The sequence below is a fragment of the Fundulus heteroclitus genome, chromosome 15 (genome assembly GCF_011125445.2).
Source record: "Fundulus heteroclitus isolate FHET01 chromosome 15, MU-UCD_Fhet_4.1, whole genome shotgun sequence".
Taxonomy (NCBI): domain Eukaryota; kingdom Metazoa; phylum Chordata; class Actinopteri; order Cyprinodontiformes; family Fundulidae; genus Fundulus; species Fundulus heteroclitus.
Window position 1 is genome coordinate 3,987,179 of NC_046375.1, and position 24,120 is coordinate 4,011,298.

General features: G+C 41.8%; 1 protein-coding gene and 1 long non-coding RNA gene across 2 annotated transcripts in view; both read left to right on the forward strand.

Annotated features, from left to right (window-relative positions):
• Window positions 1-15,887, forward strand: part of syne2a (spectrin repeat containing, nuclear envelope 2a) — a 32,691-nt gene extending 16,804 nt beyond the window's left edge. The window contains exons 21-40 of the mRNA XM_036147588.1: window positions 505-672; window positions 769-927; window positions 1,023-1,613; window positions 2,521-2,655; window positions 2,888-3,040; window positions 3,133-3,299; window positions 4,377-4,698; window positions 6,288-6,403; window positions 8,274-8,427; window positions 8,521-9,390; window positions 9,566-9,720; window positions 9,824-9,974; window positions 11,638-11,796; window positions 12,579-12,746; window positions 12,847-12,948; window positions 13,717-13,920; window positions 14,062-14,267; window positions 14,618-14,725; window positions 15,730-15,828; window positions 15,872-15,887. Coding sequence (XP_036003481.1) covers window positions 505-672; window positions 769-927; window positions 1,023-1,613; window positions 2,521-2,655; window positions 2,888-3,040; window positions 3,133-3,299; window positions 4,377-4,698; window positions 6,288-6,403; window positions 8,274-8,427; window positions 8,521-9,390; window positions 9,566-9,720; window positions 9,824-9,974; window positions 11,638-11,796; window positions 12,579-12,746; window positions 12,847-12,948; window positions 13,717-13,920; window positions 14,062-14,267; window positions 14,618-14,725; window positions 15,730-15,828; window positions 15,872-15,887 — 4,203 coding nt within the window. The remainder of the gene's footprint in view (window positions 1-504; window positions 673-768; window positions 928-1,022; window positions 1,614-2,520; window positions 2,656-2,887; window positions 3,041-3,132; window positions 3,300-4,376; window positions 4,699-6,287; window positions 6,404-8,273; window positions 8,428-8,520; window positions 9,391-9,565; window positions 9,721-9,823; window positions 9,975-11,637; window positions 11,797-12,578; window positions 12,747-12,846; window positions 12,949-13,716; window positions 13,921-14,061; window positions 14,268-14,617; window positions 14,726-15,729; window positions 15,829-15,871) is intronic.
• Window positions 15,888-20,711: 4,824 nt separating this feature from the next.
• LOC118566134 lies at window positions 20,712-24,057 on the forward strand. The gene is made up of 4 exons (XR_004932826.1): window positions 20,712-20,817; window positions 20,924-21,051; window positions 21,741-21,867; window positions 23,891-24,057. It is a non-coding gene; the product is annotated as an uncharacterized LOC118566134 (long non-coding RNA).
• The last annotated feature ends 63 nt before the right edge of the window (window positions 24,058-24,120 follow it).

Genomic DNA, 24,120 nt, shown 5'->3' on the forward strand with positions numbered 1-24,120 from the left:
GAGGAAAAAGACAGAGAACAAAAAGATAAAAGTTGAAATAACAACAGACAATGTAAATTGGAGAACAGTAGGAGAACTCAGCAGAGTGAGAGAAATAGACCCTGATGTCCTCCAGTAGCCTATGCCTATAGCAGCATAACTATAGAGGTAGCTCAGGGTAACATGAGCCACTCTGACTATAAGCTTTGTCAAAAAGGAAAGTTTTAAGATTAGTCTTAAAAGTAGACGGGGTGTCTGCTTCATGGACCAAAACTGGGAGTTGGTTCCACAGGAGAGGAGCCTGATAGCTAAAGGATCTGCCTCCCATTCTACTTTTAGAGACTCTAGGAACCAGCAGCAGACCTGCAGTCTGAGAGCGAAGTGCTTTCACAGGATTTAAGAGTGAAGGGAGCTGATTAGTATTGCATGCTACACATTTTTGGTTGCAGGGTGACAAAAGGTGGATCTCTTCTGCAGGACAATAATAAACAAATGGCTTTTTGACCGCTTACATCCTTCTGGCAGGTCGTTGAAGCAGAAAGGTCCTGTGGGGAGCTGCAGAGAGCAGCGTCACAACTCGAAGGACGTGTGGCTGAACTAGATCACTGCAGCACAGAAGCCCTGGGCTTCTACGAACAGCTGGTGGAGAAGAAGCACAGAGGAGGACACTCGGCACTAGATTCTGCAGCCAAAGTAAGCAACAACAAGAACACCTTTATGAACAGTCTATGGGAGAGATGGGTGTTTTTGATTTGTTAGAATAAAATGTGTCTGAATGCATCGTTGTAGGCGTTGCTCTCTCGAGGGTTGCAGCTAGCGCAGCAGGTGGCGTCTGAGCGGCAGCACCTGGAAGGCCTCGTCGCAGAGCGCCAGAAATCCTCTCCTCTGCAGCATTTAAGTACCAATGACATGCAGGACAGGACTGCAGCCTCAGTCTCTCAAAGCCAAGTAAGTTCAGCTGAATACGCAGGATTTGGTCAATTAGTTACTGTGGATCAGAAACTTGGTGTAATGCATCTTTTTTTTTTTTTTCATTTGTGCAGGAAGTACTTGAAAAGTTTAGTTCCTGTGGTTTCAAACAGCAAGCTGGTGACTTCCGTGAACAGACACAACCCTCTGAAACCATCCACCCAGAGACGGGCTCATACGTTCTGGCCCGGACCAAACATGTCAAACAGATCGTAAAGGTTAAACTGCAAACTCCGGAGCCGGTTCCGTTTCCTGAACAGGGGACGAGACGTCTCCAGGAGGAGAGGAAGGGCCCTGTTTCCCCCGCAGAAATGAAAACGATGCCTCAGATTTTGATGGTGCCGGTACCGAAGAGTCCGTTTCCTGCTCAAACTAAGAGTCCCGCACTGTCTACGGACGCAGCGGGAACGAAGCGCTCGGCGCAAAGTTCCCACAGTCAAAGCACCAAGCATGTGTTCAGAGCGGCGCCGCAACCAAAACCCACTCAGGGGTCGACTCGCACACCGCCGCCGCTCATGATCCACAGCGAGGTCCACTCTAAAGCCCAGTCAATGGCCAGGAGCCGACTGGAGAAGGCCAGGCTTCGTCTGCAGGGACGCATCCAGCAGGCCATCAAGTTGTTTGGTGGCAGAGAGATGACCGAGTCACAGAACAAGAAAAAACAGGTTGGTGATTCATCAGATTCAGCTCATTTTATTTCAATCCATTTTAAATCTTATCAAGCGTTGGATTCTGAGTGCGAAATACGGGGGGGGGGTCCGGGGGGGCTCGACCCCCCCGATTAACCCATGAGAACCCCTGAAAGCCTCCAAAACAAAATTTGAAGGGGGCCTCAAATTGTGTCAAAAAAATTAAAAATGAAATATATATTTTTGTCACTAATGGTCACTAAAAAATTTTTAAGCTCAACATGTCCAGTGTTTAAAATTCAAAACATTTATTCACAAATATCAGAATCAGAATCAGACATACTTTAATGATCCCAGGGGGAAATATGTTCTGTTTTTTGCCAAGTTGAGCCAGCCAATCCTGTTTGCGTATGCAAATTAGGCATGTGCGTGCCAAACAGAAGAAAGACGTAATGCTGACAACAATTAATACTAAAAATTTTTTAATTTTAGTATTAGGAACTGATCTTATCTGTTGTGCCTGTGCACTTTATCTGTTTCACTGTTGGTGAATGAGAAACGTCCTCCCGAGTCCTTGTATGTCTGGTAAATGTGAAGAATTGACATTAAAGCCAACTTTGACTTTGACATTGTAATGTTATAGGCCTACTGCATATTGAGAAAATTTACATTGGTATTGCGCAACAATCGGGAGATGGGGACCCCCCCCCCCCAAATATTGACAGGTATTTCGCACACTGGTTGGATTTCTACCTTGTTGCACATTACTGTAAATGCTGGGGGGGAAAAAAAAGCTTGTTTGTGCTGCAACAGGCACAGCTCCACATCTACTTCAAATTGCTCATGGGTTGGAACCAGTTTGTTAAATGTCCGCCGCGTTTTGGTTTGCCCTGCGTCCGGTTCTGCCCGTGCACGTGTCCAGCCGTGTGTTTTTTCTGTGCAGAAAGCTCTGAGCAGCCTGCAGCCTGCCATGCTGGACGAGTTCCTGGGTGCGGTGGAAGCCTTTGGGGCCTTCTGTTCCGGGCCTCAGCTCCAGGACCTGATGCTTCTCTCTGACTCGGTCAGAAATCAGTGGCAGGTATGACAGCAACCGGACAGAGTCAAAGGCTTTTGTTCGGCCCAGAAGACACAGGAACGCGCAGCCGTCACAAGCGCTTGTTTGTTTGATTGATATGCCGCTTTTCATCTGATCAACTAAAACTATCATGATCCTCATTTACCAATCTGCTGTGCACTGAAACGACTAACACGACAATGGCACGCCTAACAGACAACGGCAAGCGTCTCCCTTTTTGTTGTGTCACGTTCAGGACGTGCGCAGAGAAATGGCCGACTTTATTTCCATCCGGGCGTCTAAAATCAGAGAGGCCAAGCCGCCGTTTTCTGTTCGTGAAAATGTCACTAACGCTCGGCATGAAGCTGCTGACCCCGCCGACCCCAGCCGCTTCCGGCAGGACCGACAGGTACTTGCAGGGGTTTAACGTCGCCGCGACGCCTGACGCCGACTGAGAGATGTTAATTTAGGCTGTTCTCCGTTTTGCCTCCTCGCTCCCAGGCGGTCACCCAGGGCGCTGCGTCCGTCCAGGAGCGCTTTGAAGCTCTCGGAGAATTGTGTGAAATCCTGACGCCAGAGGTATCCCGCGGCTTGGCAACGGACCGACAGACTGAGCCCGGCAAAGTGCAGAAAACCCAAACTAGCGTGACAGCAATGTCGCCTAAAAGGTAAAATAATGTTTATCTATGGAAGGAAACAGCAGCTTGTGCAGTGGCCTCCATATTTAGTGGCACTTCTTAAAATTTTCCACAGAGGAAACGTAACAGCAGCATTCTGAAATGCATGCTTCAAAATTGATCAGAGCACCTTTGACATTTTATTTTGTAATCCATGACTTCCTATTTTCGTGCCGTATAAAAATGAACCGATTCCTTTTAGCTGCTCTAGAGACTGAAAAGGTCAAGTTTCAAACTAGAAAACCGTTTTTCCTCAAATGGGAACTTATTGTAAGCCTTTGCACGCAGCTACGTTTCCAGCATGAAAACAAAGCAAAATATTTGCTGTTCACTGTTTCAGCGCTGGAGACTTTTCCTCAGATATGTGTAGACTGATAAATACAGCCAGAATGTGTCTGTTAAAAACACAAACATTTCAAACTAGATTTATTTTTTTCTGGTTTGCATTTTTGGATTAAGCTGTCATGTTTTGCTAACTGCAGTCTATTTTAAGTATAATATATTTGTTTCCTCATTGTGTGTAGGTTTTTAACCTGTTTTCAGGCTCCGGATCCTCGGTGATAAAAGATTTTTTTTTTTTTTTTCAGAACTTCTTTTTTTTTTTTACTTCCTGTCAGGTCTTTGGTTGCTGATTTTCAGCTGAAATTCATTCCCCTGATTTTACCTGTCAAAGTTCAGGCTTTCAATCTTTTTTTCTTTGACAGTTTCTTTGTTTTAGTTATCACGTTGTTGTAGTTTTTTTTTTTTTTTTAGTTTCTCTGCTTTTCAGCGATTTCTGTTATTAAATATTTTTTTAGTTTGCTTTACTCCATTCAATTTGTTGCCCTTTCTTACTCCATTTTAACAGATTTTCTTTAGAAAAGTGTTGCAAAGCCACTTGCACGTTTACTAATGTTACATTTTGCAGGCCTGGGGGGGGGGGGGGGGAGAAAAAAATCATTAAGCTTAATAAAGTAGGTGATGCAAACTTTTATCTTTGTAATCCCTGCAGCCTATAAACTTAATGAAACGTCTGTTGGGGTGAGTAACTCTGTCTGCCCCCGGCCTCCCCCTCTCTTATCTCAGCAGGGGACGGCAGCTTGAGGTGAACACCCTGCTGAGTCTGGCCGACGTGCCGCCGAGCAGCAGCCTCACTCCGGAGCAGGGCCTGGACGGTGCACGACGAGACGTCCTGCCCTCAGGTGAGGCGGTGCACGCTCAAAGACTCGGTGATGCCCCCCAGCTGCGAGTTCAGGACGTCCCGTCGGGGAACAAGGACCACCTGATGCAGAGCCAAGGAGGCGGCCGGGAGAAGAAGCAGAAGCCTTCACTTCGAGCCAGAGAGCAGCTGCTGCGAGCGCGCCTGCTGCACGCTGCAGAGAGCAATCAGCAAGCACCAGGTCACATACAGGTATGATGAAATAAAATGTTTCTTCATGTAATTTAGTGTGAGTTTTGAAGCTTTGTTTATTTATATGGTTGAGAAGATGAACATCTGTTTTTCCTCACTAGGTGCACATAAGATTGAGTAAAGTAATCTATAATATGTGTATTGTCTATGCGACGTCCACTAATTTATATATATTTATATATTTTTTTCATTTGGTTTTTCGTTTTCACATGTGAAACAGAAAAAATGGGAAGTTTAGAGTATTTCACATTAAGATAGTTTTTGAAGTGCTTTGGAAATATTTATGTACTGTTGCTTCTTTAAATTTGCCTTTATCAATTTCTGACTTAACCCTGTGAAAGGATCATAAAAGCATATAAAAGCTATTTGATACAAATAAATATTCAAGGTAAATATGAATGCTGAGAAGAGTTGCATGGATGTGTTTTTAGAGCTCTCCGTAGGTCTCCTGCCTGGTTCAAGTCCTAATTCTGGCTTGCTCCCTTTGTGACTTTCAGATAAGGTGCAAAGCTGTTAGTATGTTTTGATGCTCCGCTGTTAAAATGGACAAATTAACCTCAAGCTGAGGATGTTTTACAAAGGTTTACAATCAGGTTTCTTTCATAGTCCACCCTATTCCATTATTGTTTTCCCCAATACAGCAAAACAACCCTATAAACCAGATTTGGCCAAATCGTGTTTTGGCCATTTGACCTTCTTAGTATTGACATTTTTGGCCAATTACTTAATTTATCTTGTCAGACAAGTTTCCTTTAGTCTGATTATCTGGATTTTCTTCTATGTTTTATGATTGTTTTTCCTCAGCTCCCAACATCCTCTTTCATTCAGCTTGTCTTGGCCGTCAGACTTGCAAAGCCTTTAGTGGTTTAACATAATTTAACAATAATTTAAATTTGGCCTTAGATCTGTCTCTCTAGTCATTAGACTGACTCTTTCATACTTAGATAAACCAACACTTCACACTAATTGCCTGCTGGCAGTGGTCAGAGGGTCCGGTGGTGCCGGCCTGGGCTCTGTCAGTCCGCCCCAGGGCAGCTGTGGCTACTAACAGAGCTCACCACCGTCAGGGTGTGAATGACTGACTGTAGTGTGAAGCGCTTTAGGGTCGTCTGACTTGATAAAGCGCTATACAATTACAAGCCATTCTTTTAACCATTTATGAATGTGATGCTAAAAGTTGAAAGCATTTGATCACAAGTTTGTTTTTTGTTTTTTTACTTTTGTGTAAAAATGTTTTCTGTGCAGCTTTAAAATCATAAGCAATTAATAGATTTTTTAGCCTTATTGTTATATTAGAATTTAATAAACCCAATACTTTATGAAAACATCCTACTGTCTTGAAAATGTGCATTAATTTAGAATAGGGTATATAGTGTATATATTTATCATAACAAAATCATTTATATTTACTGACTTACTAGTATTTTTGCTTTACACCAACCTGCCCAGACAGAAGTACACTCAGCAGTTTCACTGCCCGTGCTTGACCTGTACGGGACGCTAATCTTTTGTAATCGGATAGGCTCCCTGCTCCATCTTCTCCCCTTTGCCTCGGTGATCTGTTACCATGCAACTCTCCCATCTTCCAGGCGGTTGTTGGGAGCAACACTGTGGAGAGCAAACAGGAGGCGGAGTGGACCGTCATCCCAGAACCGGCGGTGCCACCGCGGGAGGAGCTACCCACTGAACAGGATGCAGCAGGAAGGTACAAGCTAAAAAGGTTTTTTTATCCTCTGAGTGGTCACAGCGGAGGCAGCAGATAAGTCAAGAAGTTTGCATTATGTCCGCACTGCCTCTCACGAGTTTAAATTGGTCATTCATACTATGGAAATTGTTGCTATCGTACACAGGGCTTTAGAGGCATTCTCCCATTTAGTCAGGTTGAAATGGAAGACTTCTGGCTACTTTGCTCTAATTTAATGTGATAGACTCATACAAGACGGGCCATAATTGCAAAAGGGTAGGAAAAAAATATTTGTAAAGTACATTTGCTGCCAGCCCCCCTTTACACCGATACCCCTGAATAATATCTACTACACCACATAGCTCAGGAAGAAAGCAGTTATAAAATACCACTGCTCAAAAAATAAAGGGAGCACTAAAATAACATCCTAGATCTGCTTGAATGAAATATTTTTATTAAATACTTTGTTCTTCACATAGTTGGATGTGCTGACAACCAAATCACATAAATTATCAATTGAAATCAAATTTATTAACCCATGGAGGTCTGGATTTGGAGCCACACTCAAAATAAAAGTTGAAAAACACACTAGGTGGCTCCAAGCTTTGATATTATGTCCTTAAAACAAATCTAAATGAGGCTCAGTAGCGTGTGTGTGGTCTCCACGTGCCAGTAGGACCTCCCTACAACGCCTGGGCAGCTCCTGATGAGATGGCGGATGGCCTCCTGAGGGATCTCCTCCCAGACCTGGACTAACGCGTCAGCGAGCTACGTTGTGTTGTTTAAGTGTTCCCTTTATTTTCTTTGAGCAGTGTATATGCTCCGCAGTTTGAAGGCCTCACAGAAAATGACTGTCTCTAAAATCTAAAAGTGGAAAGAGTACGGCACAACTGCATGTCAGCCATCCATCTAAGCTCAGAAAGAGTAAGGAGAGCAGTAATCTGATGCACGGATGTCTGTGGCAGCGATGGAGGAGCTGCAGAGATGCAAAGTTCTGGTGGTAGAATCTATAAGGCAACCCGTCAGAGTCTGGAAACGACAGAACTGTGACAGCACTGTTTTAGATGAAAGCATGTTCACGTGTTAGAGTGAAGCTAAGGGGTATGAATACTTTTGCAAGGCACTGTATTTTCTGTTGTCCTTGTGCCAGGTTTCTGTTGTCAAAGCAGCAGAGGTGAAAGTGACAAAAAAATAAATAAACGCAGATTACTTTGAGATGTAGTAAAGCAATCGTATCAAAAAAAGAGAAGAGGAGCAACTGAGCAGCAACAGAAAGAGCCACCGGTGAATGAATAGATCACTTTTATATCGATTTTTAAATGTTAATTTATTGAAAACTCATGTTGGTTATTAGAATGAAAAACAGTTTAGCAATAGTGTGTAAAATTAGTCAGCAGCCTAATTATTTATGACGCAGTCTTCCAAGTGTCTGCAACCCAAATTTCCTGACTTTCTTCAATGGACCAATCCAACCAGGGCCAACCTGAGGTCAGCATGACCCCAAAGATCTTTTCTACTCCCACAGCTCAGTGGGTCTATGCTGCCATCAGCTGGAGTCAGGCGGGCTGAACATCTGGGGCCCGGTGGGCAGGAGATTTTAATGCTGCGGCGTATTAGTGCATGCACTTTCATTTTCATTAAGTTTATAATATTAGAAACTTTTTACCTGGTAAACAGTTTTCTTTCCCTTTTAACAGTGCCTCTGCTGTGGGACTGTGATGTTTGGGTTCGCAGAAAATGTAAGATTAGCAGAGTTGGACTGAAATTAATAGAAAGAATAGAATAGAAAATTGTGTAAAACCTGTGAGAACAAACTATATTGAATGGAATATAAACTTCTGTTAAACACAATAACGAAATGCAGCTTTTCTTTCTGTGATCCTTGGTGCAGCAGAATGGTGCCTCTGAAAAATCCCCCGGACCCGATGGAGCCTGCAGGCGATCGGGGAACAATAATCGCAGAGAGACTCCATCAGATCACCAGACAGTCGCTGGACGTCTCCTCTCTGGTGTTGGTTGGATCCACCATGTTTTCCGCCCTGAAGGTAAACCGCTGCTTTCAACCAGTCCGTGTGTGTGGGTTTTCTGGACCGAAATATGCAAACGTTACAGCGCTAATCCTTGATGTGTCTCCAAAGGGGATGGATGAAACGCTGCAGGATGAAATGAGAAGGCTAGCAGAACAAAGGGCTGAGGAGGAAAGGCGAGGGCCGGGGGCCGCGTCGCAGCAATCCCCCTGCCAGCCGCTCACTAACGTTCATCACCTGGAGCAGCTCAGGCAGCAGCTGGACGAAGTTCAGTCCACGGTACGAGCGCTGGATCATTTCCTGGCCACCCTGAGAGACATCAAGGCCGAGATCCCAGCCCTGCTGGCAAAGCGGGACCCCGACGGGCTGGAAACTGAAACAGACCAGAAAGAAGAGAGACATTCTTGGCAGGCAGCAACGGAGAGATTGAAGCCTGCCATGGAGCAATCTCATATTGTCGACCGTAGTTTGAAGGCGGTGGGGATGACTCTGACCATGGATGGGGCTTCTGTGACGTGTCGCGATGTGCTGGACCGTGTGTCCGAGCGGATGGGAGCCACGGGAAAAGACAGGGAGAGAGAACTGGAGCTTCAGGAAAGGAAAGAAACCCAGAACAGTGAGGACAGGCGTCTCATGGAGACACGGAGGAACGATTCGGCCAAACAGGACCGGGAGCAGTCTGCTCCAGGCGGGACAGAAGAGGCGTCGGTGCTCGAAAAGAGGAAGCAGGAAGGAGACGACGGATCGAAAATGCAGAAGGGTCAAGAGCGTAAGATTCAGACGTGGAGATCCGAAGAAGGCTTTTTAAAAACCAAAGACCAGAAGCAACGGAGCTGCAGCCGTCACGCTGGGAAAGACGAAAACGAGCGCGAGAGTTTGGTCCAGAGGAAATCTGCCTTGTTAGCAGAGCTGAGGGAGACCAAGGCAGCAGCTGAGAGGCTGGAGCTGCTGGAACCCACTCTGCCCGCTCTGCAGCAGAGGTACGGCGCTCAGCTGGTCCGCTCAACTTGAATCACCATGCAGTTCAACTAAATAAATCCAAATGTTGCATGATGCAGTTCTTGCCCGCTCAAATCAGCCTCTGTACAATTCCAGCAAATAACGAACACAGAAAACAAGCAGCCTTTTAATGCCCTTCAATTTCCAATTGCAGGACACGCGTGCTTTGACAGAGCTGGAAAGTTCTCTCGCCGGCCTCGGCTCTGAGGTGCAGCGAATACGTGACGCTTCTCCAAAATCTAAGATCCCAGAGAATCAGACCAAAGAGGTGGAGGATCTCTGGGAGGAGACGACGAAGGCCACGTCAGACCGGTAAAACCAAGGAAAAAACGTAGACATGAAGCATCTTTCTTTGTTGATGTGTGTTTGTGACGTTTCTTTGTTGTTGTTGTTTTTTGTGTTGGTTTGCACACAGTTTGGAGCAGTCTCACGTCCTGACGGACCTGCTGAGGAGGTTTCAGAGCATGCGCGGTGAGCTGACTGGCACACTGCAGAGGGCTGAGACAACCATCGGTGAACGAGCCTCCTACGTTGGAAAGGATTACCTGCAGAGGCTACACACTAAGGTACGGCAGGGGTTTTAACCCCATGCAAAAGGATGCACACCCCTAGAACCTTTGTCCTGTTAAAACCACAAATTTAGACGCATTTTATTAGGCTTTTTTTGTGGTGGACCGACACAGAGTAGCAAATGAGAAAGTTAATGATTGGTTTTCAATTTTTTAATCATTACTATTATTAAATAAAAGCCTGGAACATGCCCTTTGCATATGTATTCAGCCCCCTTTCCTCCTATATCTTTAAATAAAATCAAATGCAATCAAGTCTCTCTAGAAGTCGCCTAGATAGCTAACAAAGTCCACCTGCGTGTGCGCCTCTGAAAATGTAAGATATGCAGTCTGCAGACCAATACAGGCAGTCCTCAAGATGTGACAGAGAGGAGACATGTGCAATAATGCAAAAAGTCACAGCATCCCTCATGGTAATGCATGGCGGTGGCAGCATCATGCTGCGGGGAAGCTTCTCATTCGACAAACTACATTGAGGTTTGAGGTTGTAACGGGAAAAGCATGGAAAGGTTCAAGGTGTGTGAATTCTTCTGCAAGGCTCTGTGAAACTAAGATCTTATTACACTAGGTTACATAAGGGTGTTAAAGGGTCTATATCATGGTTTTTTGTAAGCCTTCTAAAGTCAATATATATGTGATGGAATATTGCCTTTGGCACTACAGAGCATTCTTTTGTTATGAAATATTATGTTTCTTTCTGGTGCTATTTTACCGACCTGGAAGAAAGACGCTTACCTTTGCTGCAACACTACCTCTCCCCATACTGGGTCACAATAGAGCAGCTGCAGCGTGGCATCAGAAAAGAGCAGTCGCTTTCGCTGTGTAGACTAGGTGCTAAAAGAGCCACTTTGTTTCTACTTTGAGCAGAAATTATCGCGCTCTGGCTCACATCATTGCGCATTGGTGGTGTTTACCAGGCCCGGGAGGAGCAGTCAAGGAAGGCGCTTCCTGTAGGTGGAGGCAACGAGACGTAGACATGAGATGAACGGCTTTGTTTTCCAGGTCACGGAGAGGCTGTTGCTCAGAGAGCAGAATTTGCGAGGATTACTCAGACATAAATTAATTTATTAAAATACCACTTTGGACATTTATTTTTGATAAAAGAATAGCATCATAGCATAGCCAAAAGTTCAGGAAAGTTCATTTTGCATCATATAGGTCCTTTACAGCAGTGGCCCTCAAACTGGGGTCCCTGGACCCCTGGGGAGTCCACGAACCATGGGTTGAGGGTCTGTGAAACGCATGTTGTCGGGCCTGAGGAGGCACAGCTGAGGATGGGTCGGGGTTGAGCTAAATAACACAACCGACAAATATTTAACTCCGTCCTTGATCATGTAAGGTAAAAGCCAAATCAGCTAAAATTAGAAAGTAGGACAACTGTTACATCAAGTTTGACTTTATTGAGAATGAGGATCTAATATCCACCAAATCTCTAATATTAGGTGTATTTATAGATATTTTTAAAAACTTGCATAACTCCTAATGTATTTAACTGTACAAAAGGCTGTTTAAAAATACTATAAGCATGAGGAATCTTAAGGGGTCCTTGGAAAAATGTTACTGCTGCTAAGGGGTCCCTGGCCATGAAAAGTTTGAGAACCCCTGCTTTACAGACCCATGAGAGTGACTTGTCATAATTTTTGTATCTGGGGTTTTAAAGGTTAAGGAAACTAAAGCAGAGCTGAATGGTCTGGGCGACGACATCGAGGAGGTGCGCAGCATCTGCAGACAGCTCCAGTCTCTCCTGCGTCAGGTGCCAGGCTGTGGTGCTGCTCCGTTTGAGAGCGAAGCAGATGCACTGATGGATCGCTGGCTGGATGTAAGTTCAGCCAGATGGCACACATTATGCCATCCTTCCTTCTGTCATTTCTGTGTTTTGGAGGGTGAGAAAAGGATCTCATTACCTTTTTGAATAAGAAGAAACAGGCTGAAATATTAATAGATTAATTATTTTTTGGGGAATTTAAAGCTTAACACACTAATGTCCAAATATGCTCAGGATTTTAAGCCTAGCTGCAAACAGCTGTGCTCTGAAACATGACTTCAGGCCGATCTGTCACTACTCTGAACTCTAATGTTGTTGCTGTTATTTATTTATTTATTTATTTTTTGAGGAGAAAACTCAACATTAAACAACAATAGAATAATTTCTAATCTAGTCTAATCTCCAGTTATTTGCTCTACTCGTAATTTTAGGTCATTGTACCTTATTATAAATGTATTTTCTTATAATCATGCCCACACTCTCACTGCAAAAAGGGAACTAGTAGACTTTTCTTGAAATGACTGTATTTTTGCTAATTGAATTACTATTTTTAACCCTAAAATAAGAATTAGATTTACTGTACTTAATATAAGATGATGGAGATGAATTGTTCCTATTTGAAGTGCAAAACTCTTATTCCACTGGCAAGCATTCTTATTTACCTCCTCAAATCAAATAGAAATACACTTATTTCAAGAAAGTTTTACCTACTTTTAGTTCCCTTTTTGCAGTGTTACCATCTGCTGCGCTGCTTTCTGTACATTTAAATACACCAAAAGCAAAGCTTAGGTTAAATTCTGCGCTTTACTGCAATAAAATGTGTTTTCGCTTCGTAGCTATCTGAAAGAACAGATTCCCACCTTGAAAACCTCCATCTGTGCCTGACATTATGGGATGGAGTCCTGCAGCTGGGGGAAGAAGTGGAGAGCTGGACCAACAGCAGAATAGCTGTGCTTTCTCAGTGTCCATCTTTTCAATCTGAGGACGATGTTAAGGCATTAAAGGTAAAGCTGAGCCCCTCTGTGTATTAGAGTAACAGAACAAACTATATATTTTTTTTTTTTTTTTTTTGCAGCATATTAACTCGTTTCACTCTGTCTGCAGAATGAGATTATGACCCAGGAGGCGAGCGCGCAGCGATTCCACCGCAGAGCCTCTGAGATTCAGTCGCTGCTTCAAAGCGCAGAGCCCCCTCTGGAGCTGCAGGTAGAACATCAATGTTTTCGCTTAGTTTTGTTAGAGGTGTAGATTTTAGGGCTGGAGTGGATGGATAGACGTGAAAATGCCGCTGTGCTGCCATTCTGCAGGTCAGATGGGGGGAAGATATGTGGCCTAGTGGTCTAAGCAGGGTGCTTGAGTACCGGAAAGGGTTTCCCAGTATAAATACCACAGACATCCACTCTGAGTCCCTGGGCTTAGTCCCAGAATGCTCTCCGGGAGCCGCACAGTGGCAGTCCTCTGCTCCCAAAGGGATGGGTTAAATGCAGAGGACATATTTGACTGGAATGTAATTTGCAATGACAAATAAAAAATGATAAAAATTTCCTTCAGGCTTATGTTGCATACCACATTTGTACCCTTATTCATATATCTAGCCAACTACTTTTAAAACATGCCTGTGCCAATTCTCAGCTATCCAAGTCATCGCAAAGGCAAACAGGCAAACAACCTCAAATATCTCAAAAAATAAGATTTTGTGTTTTAAAACTAGCAGACAGGCTTAAACCGGATGCAACCAGACTCCTGGATAGGCGTCAAAAAATGTTTCAGGCTATGTTTAAAACGTCACATCCTATTTTGTGAAACTGGTACATTTTGGTATTTTCCCTGATCATCCTTTTGAGTAAAAGTGTAGAATATACCTCTGTGATTAAAATAAGCCAGAACACGTTGTTATTAGATACACCACGCACCAATCAGAAACGTATCTTTCAATAAAGCATCTCATAAAAGGATTTTACCTCTGTCTTTAAGGTGGCGGAGACCCAGATGAGGAAGAAAATCGAGCAAGTGAAGGAGCTTGTTTTGGAGAGCGAAGAGGTGTATAAGCAGATGGTGGCCACTATGGGACAAATCACTGAAAGGATGACGGAGTCTTTCAACTCCCTCCAGGAGATTCAAGACTCCCTTCGCAGTCTCTCTGGTCCAGATGTGGCGACGATCCTGGCAAAACTCAAAGTAAGTGCCAAAATGAGCAAAAACACTGGAGGTTTTGACCAGAGATTAGGTGGGGGGATATTTGCTCAATCTGGCCAAATCATCTTTACAGTTCAGTGCTTTTAAAATGCTCATCTGTAACGGTAACGTCCTCCTCTGCAGGAATTATGTCAGAGGCTGCACACCGAAGATGAGCGAGTGCGGAGCTTGCTCGAGGATGTGCAGGTTCTGGCCTCCATCGCCAGTCCTGGGAGCCTCCAGAGTCTGTCCGCTGGAGGGCTTCAGCTGGAGGAGAGCGTCAGAAACACCCATCAGCTCTTCTCGGAGGTGGAGGAGCAGACTGAGAGGAATATCCAACATCTGGACAGGTGGCTCAACCTTTTTCATTCAGCTCTCATGTTCCGGGAACTTATGAATGCGGTCATTTAAAGGCCGTTCTGTACTTCTTCTAAATTAATAAGCATCCATATGTGACAATCTCACATTATAACAAGGCTGTAATGTAAGTTTTCCTTGAAGTTGTCTTTTAATTTTTAGATGTTTTACTCACAAGAGTAGAAGAGTCTGACAGGAGTAAAGGTTAAATAGGAGACAAAAACGTAGCAAGTTCAACTTGTTTTTGGCAGCAGGTTGTTTAATGTTGTACTCGTAATCACTTAAGTCTATCCTATATTGTGCATGAAGCCTGAGACCTCTGTGTGCTTTACATGTGCTGCAGGCTGCTAACGGAGAAAGAGCAGCTGGATAAGTGGCTTTGTGCAGCTGAGGAAAATGCACGGAAAGTGGAGGATCTTACTATTCTGCAAGAAGAAGCAGTGCATCAAAGGTAAATTACTGCTCTGTAGTGTTTTTAAAGGTCAAAAAAATGTCCAAATCTATTTCAGTTATAAATAATATTTACATTTTTAATGTAAATACACCATAAAGATGACAGTGCTGCAATATGTTGCAGAGATTTAATATAAAAGGGCAAAAACATTAGATATTTAACATGTTTTGTTTAAAACAAGAAAAGAAAATTGTTCTAAATTTCCGCTTTGGATTATAGCATATTTATACTTTTTTTGACGACATCAAACATTTTAACCATTGATTATATAATAAAACATTTTTTAAATGCCGAGTGTCTGAAAGTAGCAGATATATGTTTGTAGCCATGCACAGCAAGTTAAGGCAGAGCTTCAATTTTGATAAAAAAAAATGATGCATCTATGGATAAATTTTGTTTGACTCCCCACCTTTTCCCATTTGCTTACTCATTGTAAAGAATTCCCAGTACGACAAAGTTTCCTCCGTTTTCTCTTCAATCACATTACCCGTCTACAGTGGTGGTTCTAGTCCAAATTTAACAGGGGGACCAGGGTGGGGCCAGTGTTTTTTCACAGGGGCACAGAACAAAAGATTGGGGGAAAAAAAGCCTAAACAGGTCAACATTTCATCGTTTAATATATTAAGTAAGCCAAAGAGCTAATTGTGGCTCTGGAACTGCAGGTTGCAGACCCCTGATCTTTTCTCAATACGGTGGGAGCTTATGTGAAACAGCTAAATTTTTTAATAATTGTTATTTTTTTATTTGGATTTTTAATTATTTTGTTATTTTATTATTGGATAAAACCATAAATGTAAAAAATACAACTGATCCAAATGACCAGTCAGTCACGGTATCTTTGTCAGCTTTTATCATCCTAAGAAATTTAATATGTCTTAAGTACAGGGGCCATAACAGGGGCCAGGAACAGTTCTACAGGGGCCCTGGCCCCTGTCTAGAACCGCCCCTGCCAGTCTAATTGACCCGTATGTTGCTAAGATGTGTTTTTCTGCGCTTCGCAGTGGGAGGACGGAGCTTATCGCTGAGCTTGCTTCATCTTTAAGAAGCAGCAACCTTCAGCAGTCGGTGCCGGTGGAGCAGAGCTGTGAACTGCTCCAACGGTACCACGACTTCCACACCAACATTGGCGGTGGCTCCGGAGAGGCGACGCCCTCGCTGAGAGACGATCTTGAAGGATTTCAGGGTTTGGCTGAATCTGTTCAGGCGTGGGTTGAAGATCTGAGGCAGAGGGTGGACTCGCCTCTTGTTGATAGCGGTGAAGTTAGGACCTCGGCAGAGCAGAGACTTCATCGCGCTCAGGTAGGACAATTCCTCACGTTGTGTCCAAATGGGAAACTCTTTAAAAATACTTTCCAACAAAGTACAAGGTGACACGTTTTTTTTTTGTTTTTTTTTTCGTGTCATATAAAAATCCCTGGACACCCTAAAATAACATTCAGCCTTAACTGTATAACTACAATATGAAGAGATATTTATAACTGATATTAAAATACTTGGCCATTTGGGAACCCCAAGTTAAAAAATCCAGTTAATTTCACCTTCCCCATCCGGTGCCAGAAACTATAACACTGATGGTCTGGCAGCAGTACGGTTAGCTACCCTGTATTTTGCAGATGGATCTAGATTGCACATAATATGCCTTTAAAATTAGGTTTTTATAGATGTCTGTAATAAAGCTTGCACAGTTCCCTCCAACAGTGTTTCCCAGCAGCAGCTTTCATCTTGCAAGGACACTATGCTGGAGGATCACATCCTATCTGAACAACAACCCTAAATATACAGCCAGAACCTCAACAGATGGATCTGAATCTTAGTGTGTTTTATACAGAAGGGCCTAGTCAAAGTACAGACCTAGACCTAACTGAAGCTCTGTGAAAACTTGAAAATCAGACTCTGATTGACAGTCTTGATGCAGCTATTTTTCTAAGAAGAATTGGCTATAATTTCAGTCTCCAGGTGTAGTTGCTGTGCAACATGATTCTTCTCTTGGGGGCTGAACACTACAGAGCCCTAGAGGGGTCATCGCAAAATGTTTTGCATGTTGAGAGAATGTGCGCTCGTTTTATTAAATTGTGCTCTCATTTAACTATATTGTGCTCTCGTTTTACTATAGTGTGAGCTCATTTTACCAAATTGAGCTCTCATTTTAAGCATAGTAAAACGTGGGCACAATTTACTCGAACGAGAACACAATTTAGTGAACATGGTTATAGAACATTGTGTGCACAATCTACTTAAACATGGCCACAATATGTAAAACGTGCACTCAATATTGTCTTGACACATGTAAACATGAGCACGTTATACTACATTCGAGATCTCAATCTACCAAAACGCACCCACGAATAATTCAAACGTGTGCTCGATTAAATAAGCCTACAACGGGATCACGTTTTATTAATTCGAGGGCTCAATTAAAGGAAACATGCTCACAAATTATCACGACCTGAAAAAAAAATCACTTAAAGTGAGCTCTCCCGGGCTCCGTAGAATACAAATTCATTAAAATTAAATTTTATTTACATGGCGCCAATTCACAGCACATGTCATTTCAAGGCATGACAGCGAACATAAAGTTTAAATAATCACAAACAATGCAAATTGGAGAACAGTAGGAGAAATCAGCAGAGTGAGAGAAATAGGCCCTGATGTCCTCCAGTAGCTTAAGCCTATAGCAGCATAACTATAGAGGTAGCTCAGAGGTAACATGAGCCACTCTAACTATAAGCTTTATCAAAAGGAAAGTTTTAAGCCTAGTCTTAAAAGTAGATAGGGGTGTCTGCCTCACGGACCAAAACTGGGAGTTGGTTCCACAGGAGAGGAGCCTGATAGCTAAAGGATCTGCCTCCCATTCTACTTTTAGAGACTCTAGGAACCACCAGCAGACCTGCGGTCTGAGAGCGAAGTGCTCTGTTTGGAACGTACGGGGTAATCAGAGCTCTGATATATGATGGAGCTTGATTATTAAGGGCTTTATACGTTAGAAGGAGAATTTTAAATTGAATTCTTGATTTAACAGGAAGCCAATGAAGGGAAGCTAAAACTGGAGAAATATGATCCCTCTTGTTGATTTTCATCAGAACTCTTACAGCAGCATTTTGGATCAGCTGAAAGCTTTGAACTGCATTTTGTGGACTTCCTGATAGTAAATGCTCTCCACACTTTTCAGATTTCTACCCTTAATCTTTTCATATTCTGTGCAAGCTCTATTCCTTTGAGTAGAAATTTTAAGTGGAAAAGTTTAATGGGTGTGAATACTTTTGCAAAGCATTGTAATGTGCTAAATCTTTTTATCTCTACTTGTCTGAAGTTGGTCCATCTTGTTCTAAGCTAAGGTGTAACCATACGTTGTGCATAAGTGATGTTACAGTGACTCATAAGCTGAACAAACTGGAATCGCCAGTTCTTTAACAGAGCCCACATCCAGTAATCTGGTAAATGTACGGGATCACCCCTGCCACTTCTCATGCTGCTTACAGCTCACCTCCTGGAAACTTCTGCGATTTAATAAAACGTATTCGTGTTTCAGGCCGTGTTGAACGCAACGACAGACGCAGAGGCTCGTCTGGAGGAGCTCAGAGTCTCTGGAGACGGTCTGAGCCAAAGTCTGCTGCACAGAGAAGACCTGAAGCAGGAGGTTCAGCTGAAGATTCAGAAAACAGAAGAACAGTGGAGGAACCTTTTAGAATCGGTTCAGCCTCACTACAGGTGACCGGAGCCAGAAATACCTGCAAAATAAAGCATTGGAATTTTAAACACACTTCTTTATCGGTCCTTTCATTAAGGAGCTTTTACAACGTTCTTTTCTCCTGGTGCGACAGGGCGCTGCAGGAGGATTCAGAGCTCAGCTCGCTCTACCTGACCAGTAGACAGGAAGCTTGCAGCAGAGTGGAGGAGGCTGACTCTGAGTCCCTTAAATTAACCCTAACAGGCCTGGATGAGAAGAGAATGGAGCTGGCTGAGAAAACCAGGGAGGCCATCCGGAAGGATTCCTCCTGGGATGAGCTGGAGACCCGCTGGTCAGCGCTGATGGCAGCAGTGAAGGTAAAAGGTTTTTCCCTGTGAATTTGCTTTTCTCCTTTTCAGATTTGGATGAGTATCCATGAAAAAAAGAAAACTGATTGATGAAAATATATCTGACACTTCTACATTTCTTATTCTGTTATCAAAAAGATAAAGAAACATTTAATCTCTAAAACAATACTATTGTGTAAGTATAATGATATGATTTAAATCACATATTTTTACTTGATTTGTGTCAAAAATCTTTTGGGATTTTTATAGTCAATGGCTAAGAACCCCTTAGAAAAATGCCCACATATCCAAGATTGAACATTTAATCAATTAAATGTTTAAAAAAATAATACATTTTGACAGTTTTTCCACTCCTTTTGGCCTCAACCTTTTAATATCAGGATTCTAGATTAGACAGTTGGTTGTAAAGCTTGGTCTGAGTCAGATACTGAATAAAGCATTTAATTTACCATTTTTTAAGCTTTTGCGATCAGAACAAAGACATTTATGATAAACAGGCATTTCCATCCACACTGTATCTCAGTTTGCTTTATGCGTGACTTTTGTTTAGGGCAAACGGTTATCACACAGACATTTTTTTTACCTTTTACACTGAAATTAACAGGTTTAAAGTTTTTTTTTATGATACAAACATCTGTAACATACAATTTTAGAGAAACAGGAGTCCTCAGACTGTTTTCTTGGTCTCCCTGAAATGTCCACAGGGTTTGTGCGCCCACCTTGAGAAAGGAGGTCTGCGTAATGAGGAACACTTTGACCAACGGCTGCAGGACTGCCACCGTCATCTGACAACCCTTCACGAGAAGATGACAGCTTGCCAAGCCCGGAAAGACGGCGCCGGTGGTCTGAACCCTGATGCAGCAGCTCTGGAGGTACGGCCCTTAAAAAAAAAAAAAAAAAAAGCTGACCATACACATTCTGTTCATGCTCACTTAAACACATTATATTTCTGTTAGTACAACTCAGGAAGGAAATTCATACATATACGATAGATAGATAGATAGATAGATAGATAGATAGATAGATAGATAGATAGATAGATAGATAGATAGATAGATAGATAGATAGATAGATAGATAGATAGGATAAGATAGTCTTTATTGATCTCACAATGGAGAAATTCACTCGTCACAATATGAAGGGAAGGTGCATTCAGTTATATACAGTGAATCTTCATATATACAATGGATCAAAAAGAATACCAAAAAATACAAAAAGGAAATAGGAATGGGCATCTGATGTCCTTATTTACATTCATAGTGGTCTATATATATATATAAACATATATAAACATATATATAATATATATATATATAGAGAGATGATAGAGAGATAGTATAGAGTATAGTATAGATATATATGATAGATAGATCTATATAGATATTAGATAGATAGATATATATATAGATATATATATATATCTATATTATATATATATATATATATATATATATATATATGCTTGCCCTACATACATACGTACCTACGCGTATATATGTGCATATACATACGTGCATACATTTGTACATACCTACATACATGTGTACTGACATATGTTCAGGTGTTGATAGCAGCAGAAGTCACTACATTAGGTCACTAGATAGATAGATAGATAGATAGATAGATAGATAGATAGATAGATAGATAGATAGATAGATAGATAGATAGATAGATAGATAGATAGATAGATAGATATCTTGTCTCACACATTTCTTTCTCATTTCCAGGCTTTGCTGACACAGGTAACAGAAATTGAAAAAGACCTTTCAGTGCTCGTAACACTCGGGGACTCCCTCTCAGGCAGCACCACAGCAGAGGCCCAAGCCAGCCTATTAGAGCAAGTCGGTAATCTCCAAAACCACAAGAGGGCGATGGAGCGCGGCATCAGAGAGCATCTCCAACTGGCAACCCTTCAACAGGATGAAAGACTTCAACAGGTTGGGAGAGAAGCCTCCCTTTTGCAGACAGATCTGAGCGATCTTGCCCGAAACGTGGAGGAGCTGTCTGTGTTGCCAGACATCTGTCAGCTGACACAGCAGTGGCGTGCCATACAGGTGACATTAAAGAATGCTGCAGCGTGCCTTTGTGTCCCCAAATAACAACGTTAAAAAAAGAAACTGCATGTGTGGTTTCAGTAAAATAGACATTTGTGTTTCTCAGGAGTGTGGTAAAAGGATGGCAGAGTTGGAAAGCAGAGTTAATGACCTGCAGAGGACAAGAGAAACACAGGAAACCATTCCAGCAGGGCCCACTTTTACTGCAGCTGCCGCTTTGAAAGACCTCTTCAGGTACCTTGTCTCAGTTTATAAAAGAAAAGCTGCATCTCACCGAGTTTTAAAAAATGGCCACATAGCCACATGTTGTGACAAAAAGCAGGGAATGGTTGATTTTTAGCGGGCCTTCACTGCAAAAACAGAGCTAAAAATAAGTAACATTTTCTTTAAATGAGTGTATTTGTCCTTGATTTCAGCAGGTAAATAAGATTATCTGCCAATGGAAAGAGTAATTATAGCCCTAAAATAAGATAATTAGATATAATGCACTTGAAATGAGTTAATGGATTTGAGCTCTTCCTATTTTAAGTGCAAAAATCTTATTCCATTGGCAGATTATCTTATTTACCTACTCAAATAAAGTACAAATACACTCATTTCAAGAAAATTTTAACTTATTTTTAGTTCTGTTTTTGCAGTGTTAATGAAGAAATTGATATTTTTCAAAGTTTTATTTTCTTCCAGAGAGCAAATTCTGTTTTGCAAATGTAATGAAACGATTTATCTCATCGGGCTCATCTTAAAATATTATAGCATTTGCAACAGAGAGTAACAAAGTTTATGAATATTGTAGTTACTTTAACAGCAGGCAAGAGAAAATGTGTTTTCTATGAAAATTCATTTTTACGACATACATTTCTCATTTGATTTTGTTTAAAACAAAAAAAAAAAACATTCCCTTAATTTTCTTGTTCTAAATCTAGCCTCAGGTCAATTTTTAATCAGAAGAAAGAAGAATGTGCAGAAACAGCCGCAGAGACCATAAGAGGGCTCATCAGAGATCTTCAACAGTGGAACCAAGCGGTACAAGATCAGACGTCACCCAGTCAGGTAAAATACAGACGTCTCCATCCATTTAGTCTGAGCCAAGCATTTAATTATGCATTGATTACAGTTGTATTGAACATTTTTCTTTGTTGGGATACTTTGACACATAGACTTAAGCAAAAACCTAGAATAAGCAACCGTGGTGAGATAGCCTGGCCACAGTGGCTGGAGAAGGCAGTAGGCAGATGATATTCTGTAGCAGGTGGTTTATTTAGAACAAAAATAGTGAAAAAAAAACATTTACAAAAATCCAAGAAATGACTCAGAGGTTAACATGGCTCAACAGATCATAACTGAACCTAAAACAACCAAAATTGACGTCAAATACACTCAGCTACACTGACCTGGTTCCCTCCTCCCTCCTGAACATCTTAACTTTCTCTGTTTTAATACCCTAAAGTTCAGGCTGACAAAATTGCCTCCAGTGGACCTTTCCATAAACAGGTACCCCTAAACAGTTTCCGCTTGAACTCAGTAATGTTGCTTTCAGTCTGCTGTAACGACATATTTTAGAGTATGGCCATAACATTATACAATTAAATCCACACAGAATGATTCTACTCAAGGCCTAAATTTGACTGCATCAAATTTAAATAGTTGTCTGTTCCCCCCTCTTCACCTGGTCCATTCCTGTGACATTCGCTCTAAACAGAAAGCTATAATTACAGGAAGTGAGGTAACACTTGCTCCTGAAACACAGGTAAGTACGATAAATTCACCAAAATAAAATGCACAAGTTAAATGAAAAAATACAATACAATCTGAAATCATGAATTGATTTAAACCAAGACATTATATCTGTAATAATGCATAAACAAATTGTGTTTGGATAGTATATGCGTGCAGAATAAATAAGATAGTTAAATCAAGCAAACAAGAATATTACATGAAAATGTATAAACTGAGGCGAATGGTGTTCTCAGAGACTGACGTACTTAGATTGGATAAAATGGACTGATTAATGAAAATGGGTCAGCCTAGTCACTTCCAGAATATGGTGAGACTTTTCTCAACCAATGCCATGCAGGAAACACTGATGTCACACGGGACACTCCCTTGCATTGAACTGTACACTATAGGTTCCATATAATGCCGATTTAAATGATAATCAGGGCTCTCTCACTTCCTGATTTGACCCTTTCCTGCATCGTGATCAATATGAGAGTCCAGTACTGAAGCTGCAGCGTTCCTCTGGCTTGTTTAGGTTAAATATGTTTAAGTATAGTTTTCGTTTCAAGAGTCATTTTTTACATTGTTAAGAAGTCAACAATTAAGAAGACCGCTTATCCAGGGTAAAGAACATGGGTGGACCATAACTGGATGTGGTTAATTCTTTACACTTTAAGGTCAGAAACTAAAACAATACACGCAGGTTTATGGTGTATAACGATTCGGGGTTAGCAAACCTTTATCATTATTATTTTTTTTATTTTTTTGCTTAAACAGTCAGATTTAAAGTCGAGGATGCAAATTAAAATACACACTCAGCTTCAGCAGGCTGTCTGTATTTTTGTCAGTCAAAAAGGCTACAGCCTCCAATGCTTTTCTGGGCTTGCACTTTGTGTTAATAACATGAAAATTACCTTTTCCCTTGTGCCACTCAGACCCAGTACTAAAGATTTTTCTCAGAACAATCCTTTTAAAAAAATCTTTTATTTTCTTGAGCTTTAAAATGCCACGGGTCCGTCCTCTGAATTAGATTCAAGCAGAAGGCCTTTCCTCTCCTCATTATTCTTGTTTACAATAAAAGGTCGGAGGTAGCTAATCCCAATCCAAGGTTTGCTTGTGGACCTTAATGAAGAACATCAGTATAGTTTATATTTCAGTATGTTTCACATTTGTTTTAAGATAAACTGCTTTTCTGTCAGTCTTGGTCTTGATGATCAAATAATCTGCTCGTAAACTAGTGATGACTGAAGTTCCCATAAATGAAATAAAAAAATCAGAATTCGGTACAGACAAAGTAATAGATGCAATAAAGAAAATAGTTGAAAATGCTTTTAAAAATGTTTTTGCTCTCTCATAGGTTGCTCTGGATAAAGGTTTCCAGCTTCAGCGGGCACTTGGCGGCGTTCTCGCCCAGCAGAACCTTCTGGTAAATTGTCTGGGTGAAGAAGTGACGACCACCCTGATGAAAAGTGCCTCAGAGGTTCTGAATGAAAGCCAACGAGAAAGGGATTCTGTTTCCAAACGCCTGGTGAGAATATTCTCAGTTCAAGAATTCAATAGCTAGGAGCAGGTAGGGTTTAATATGCT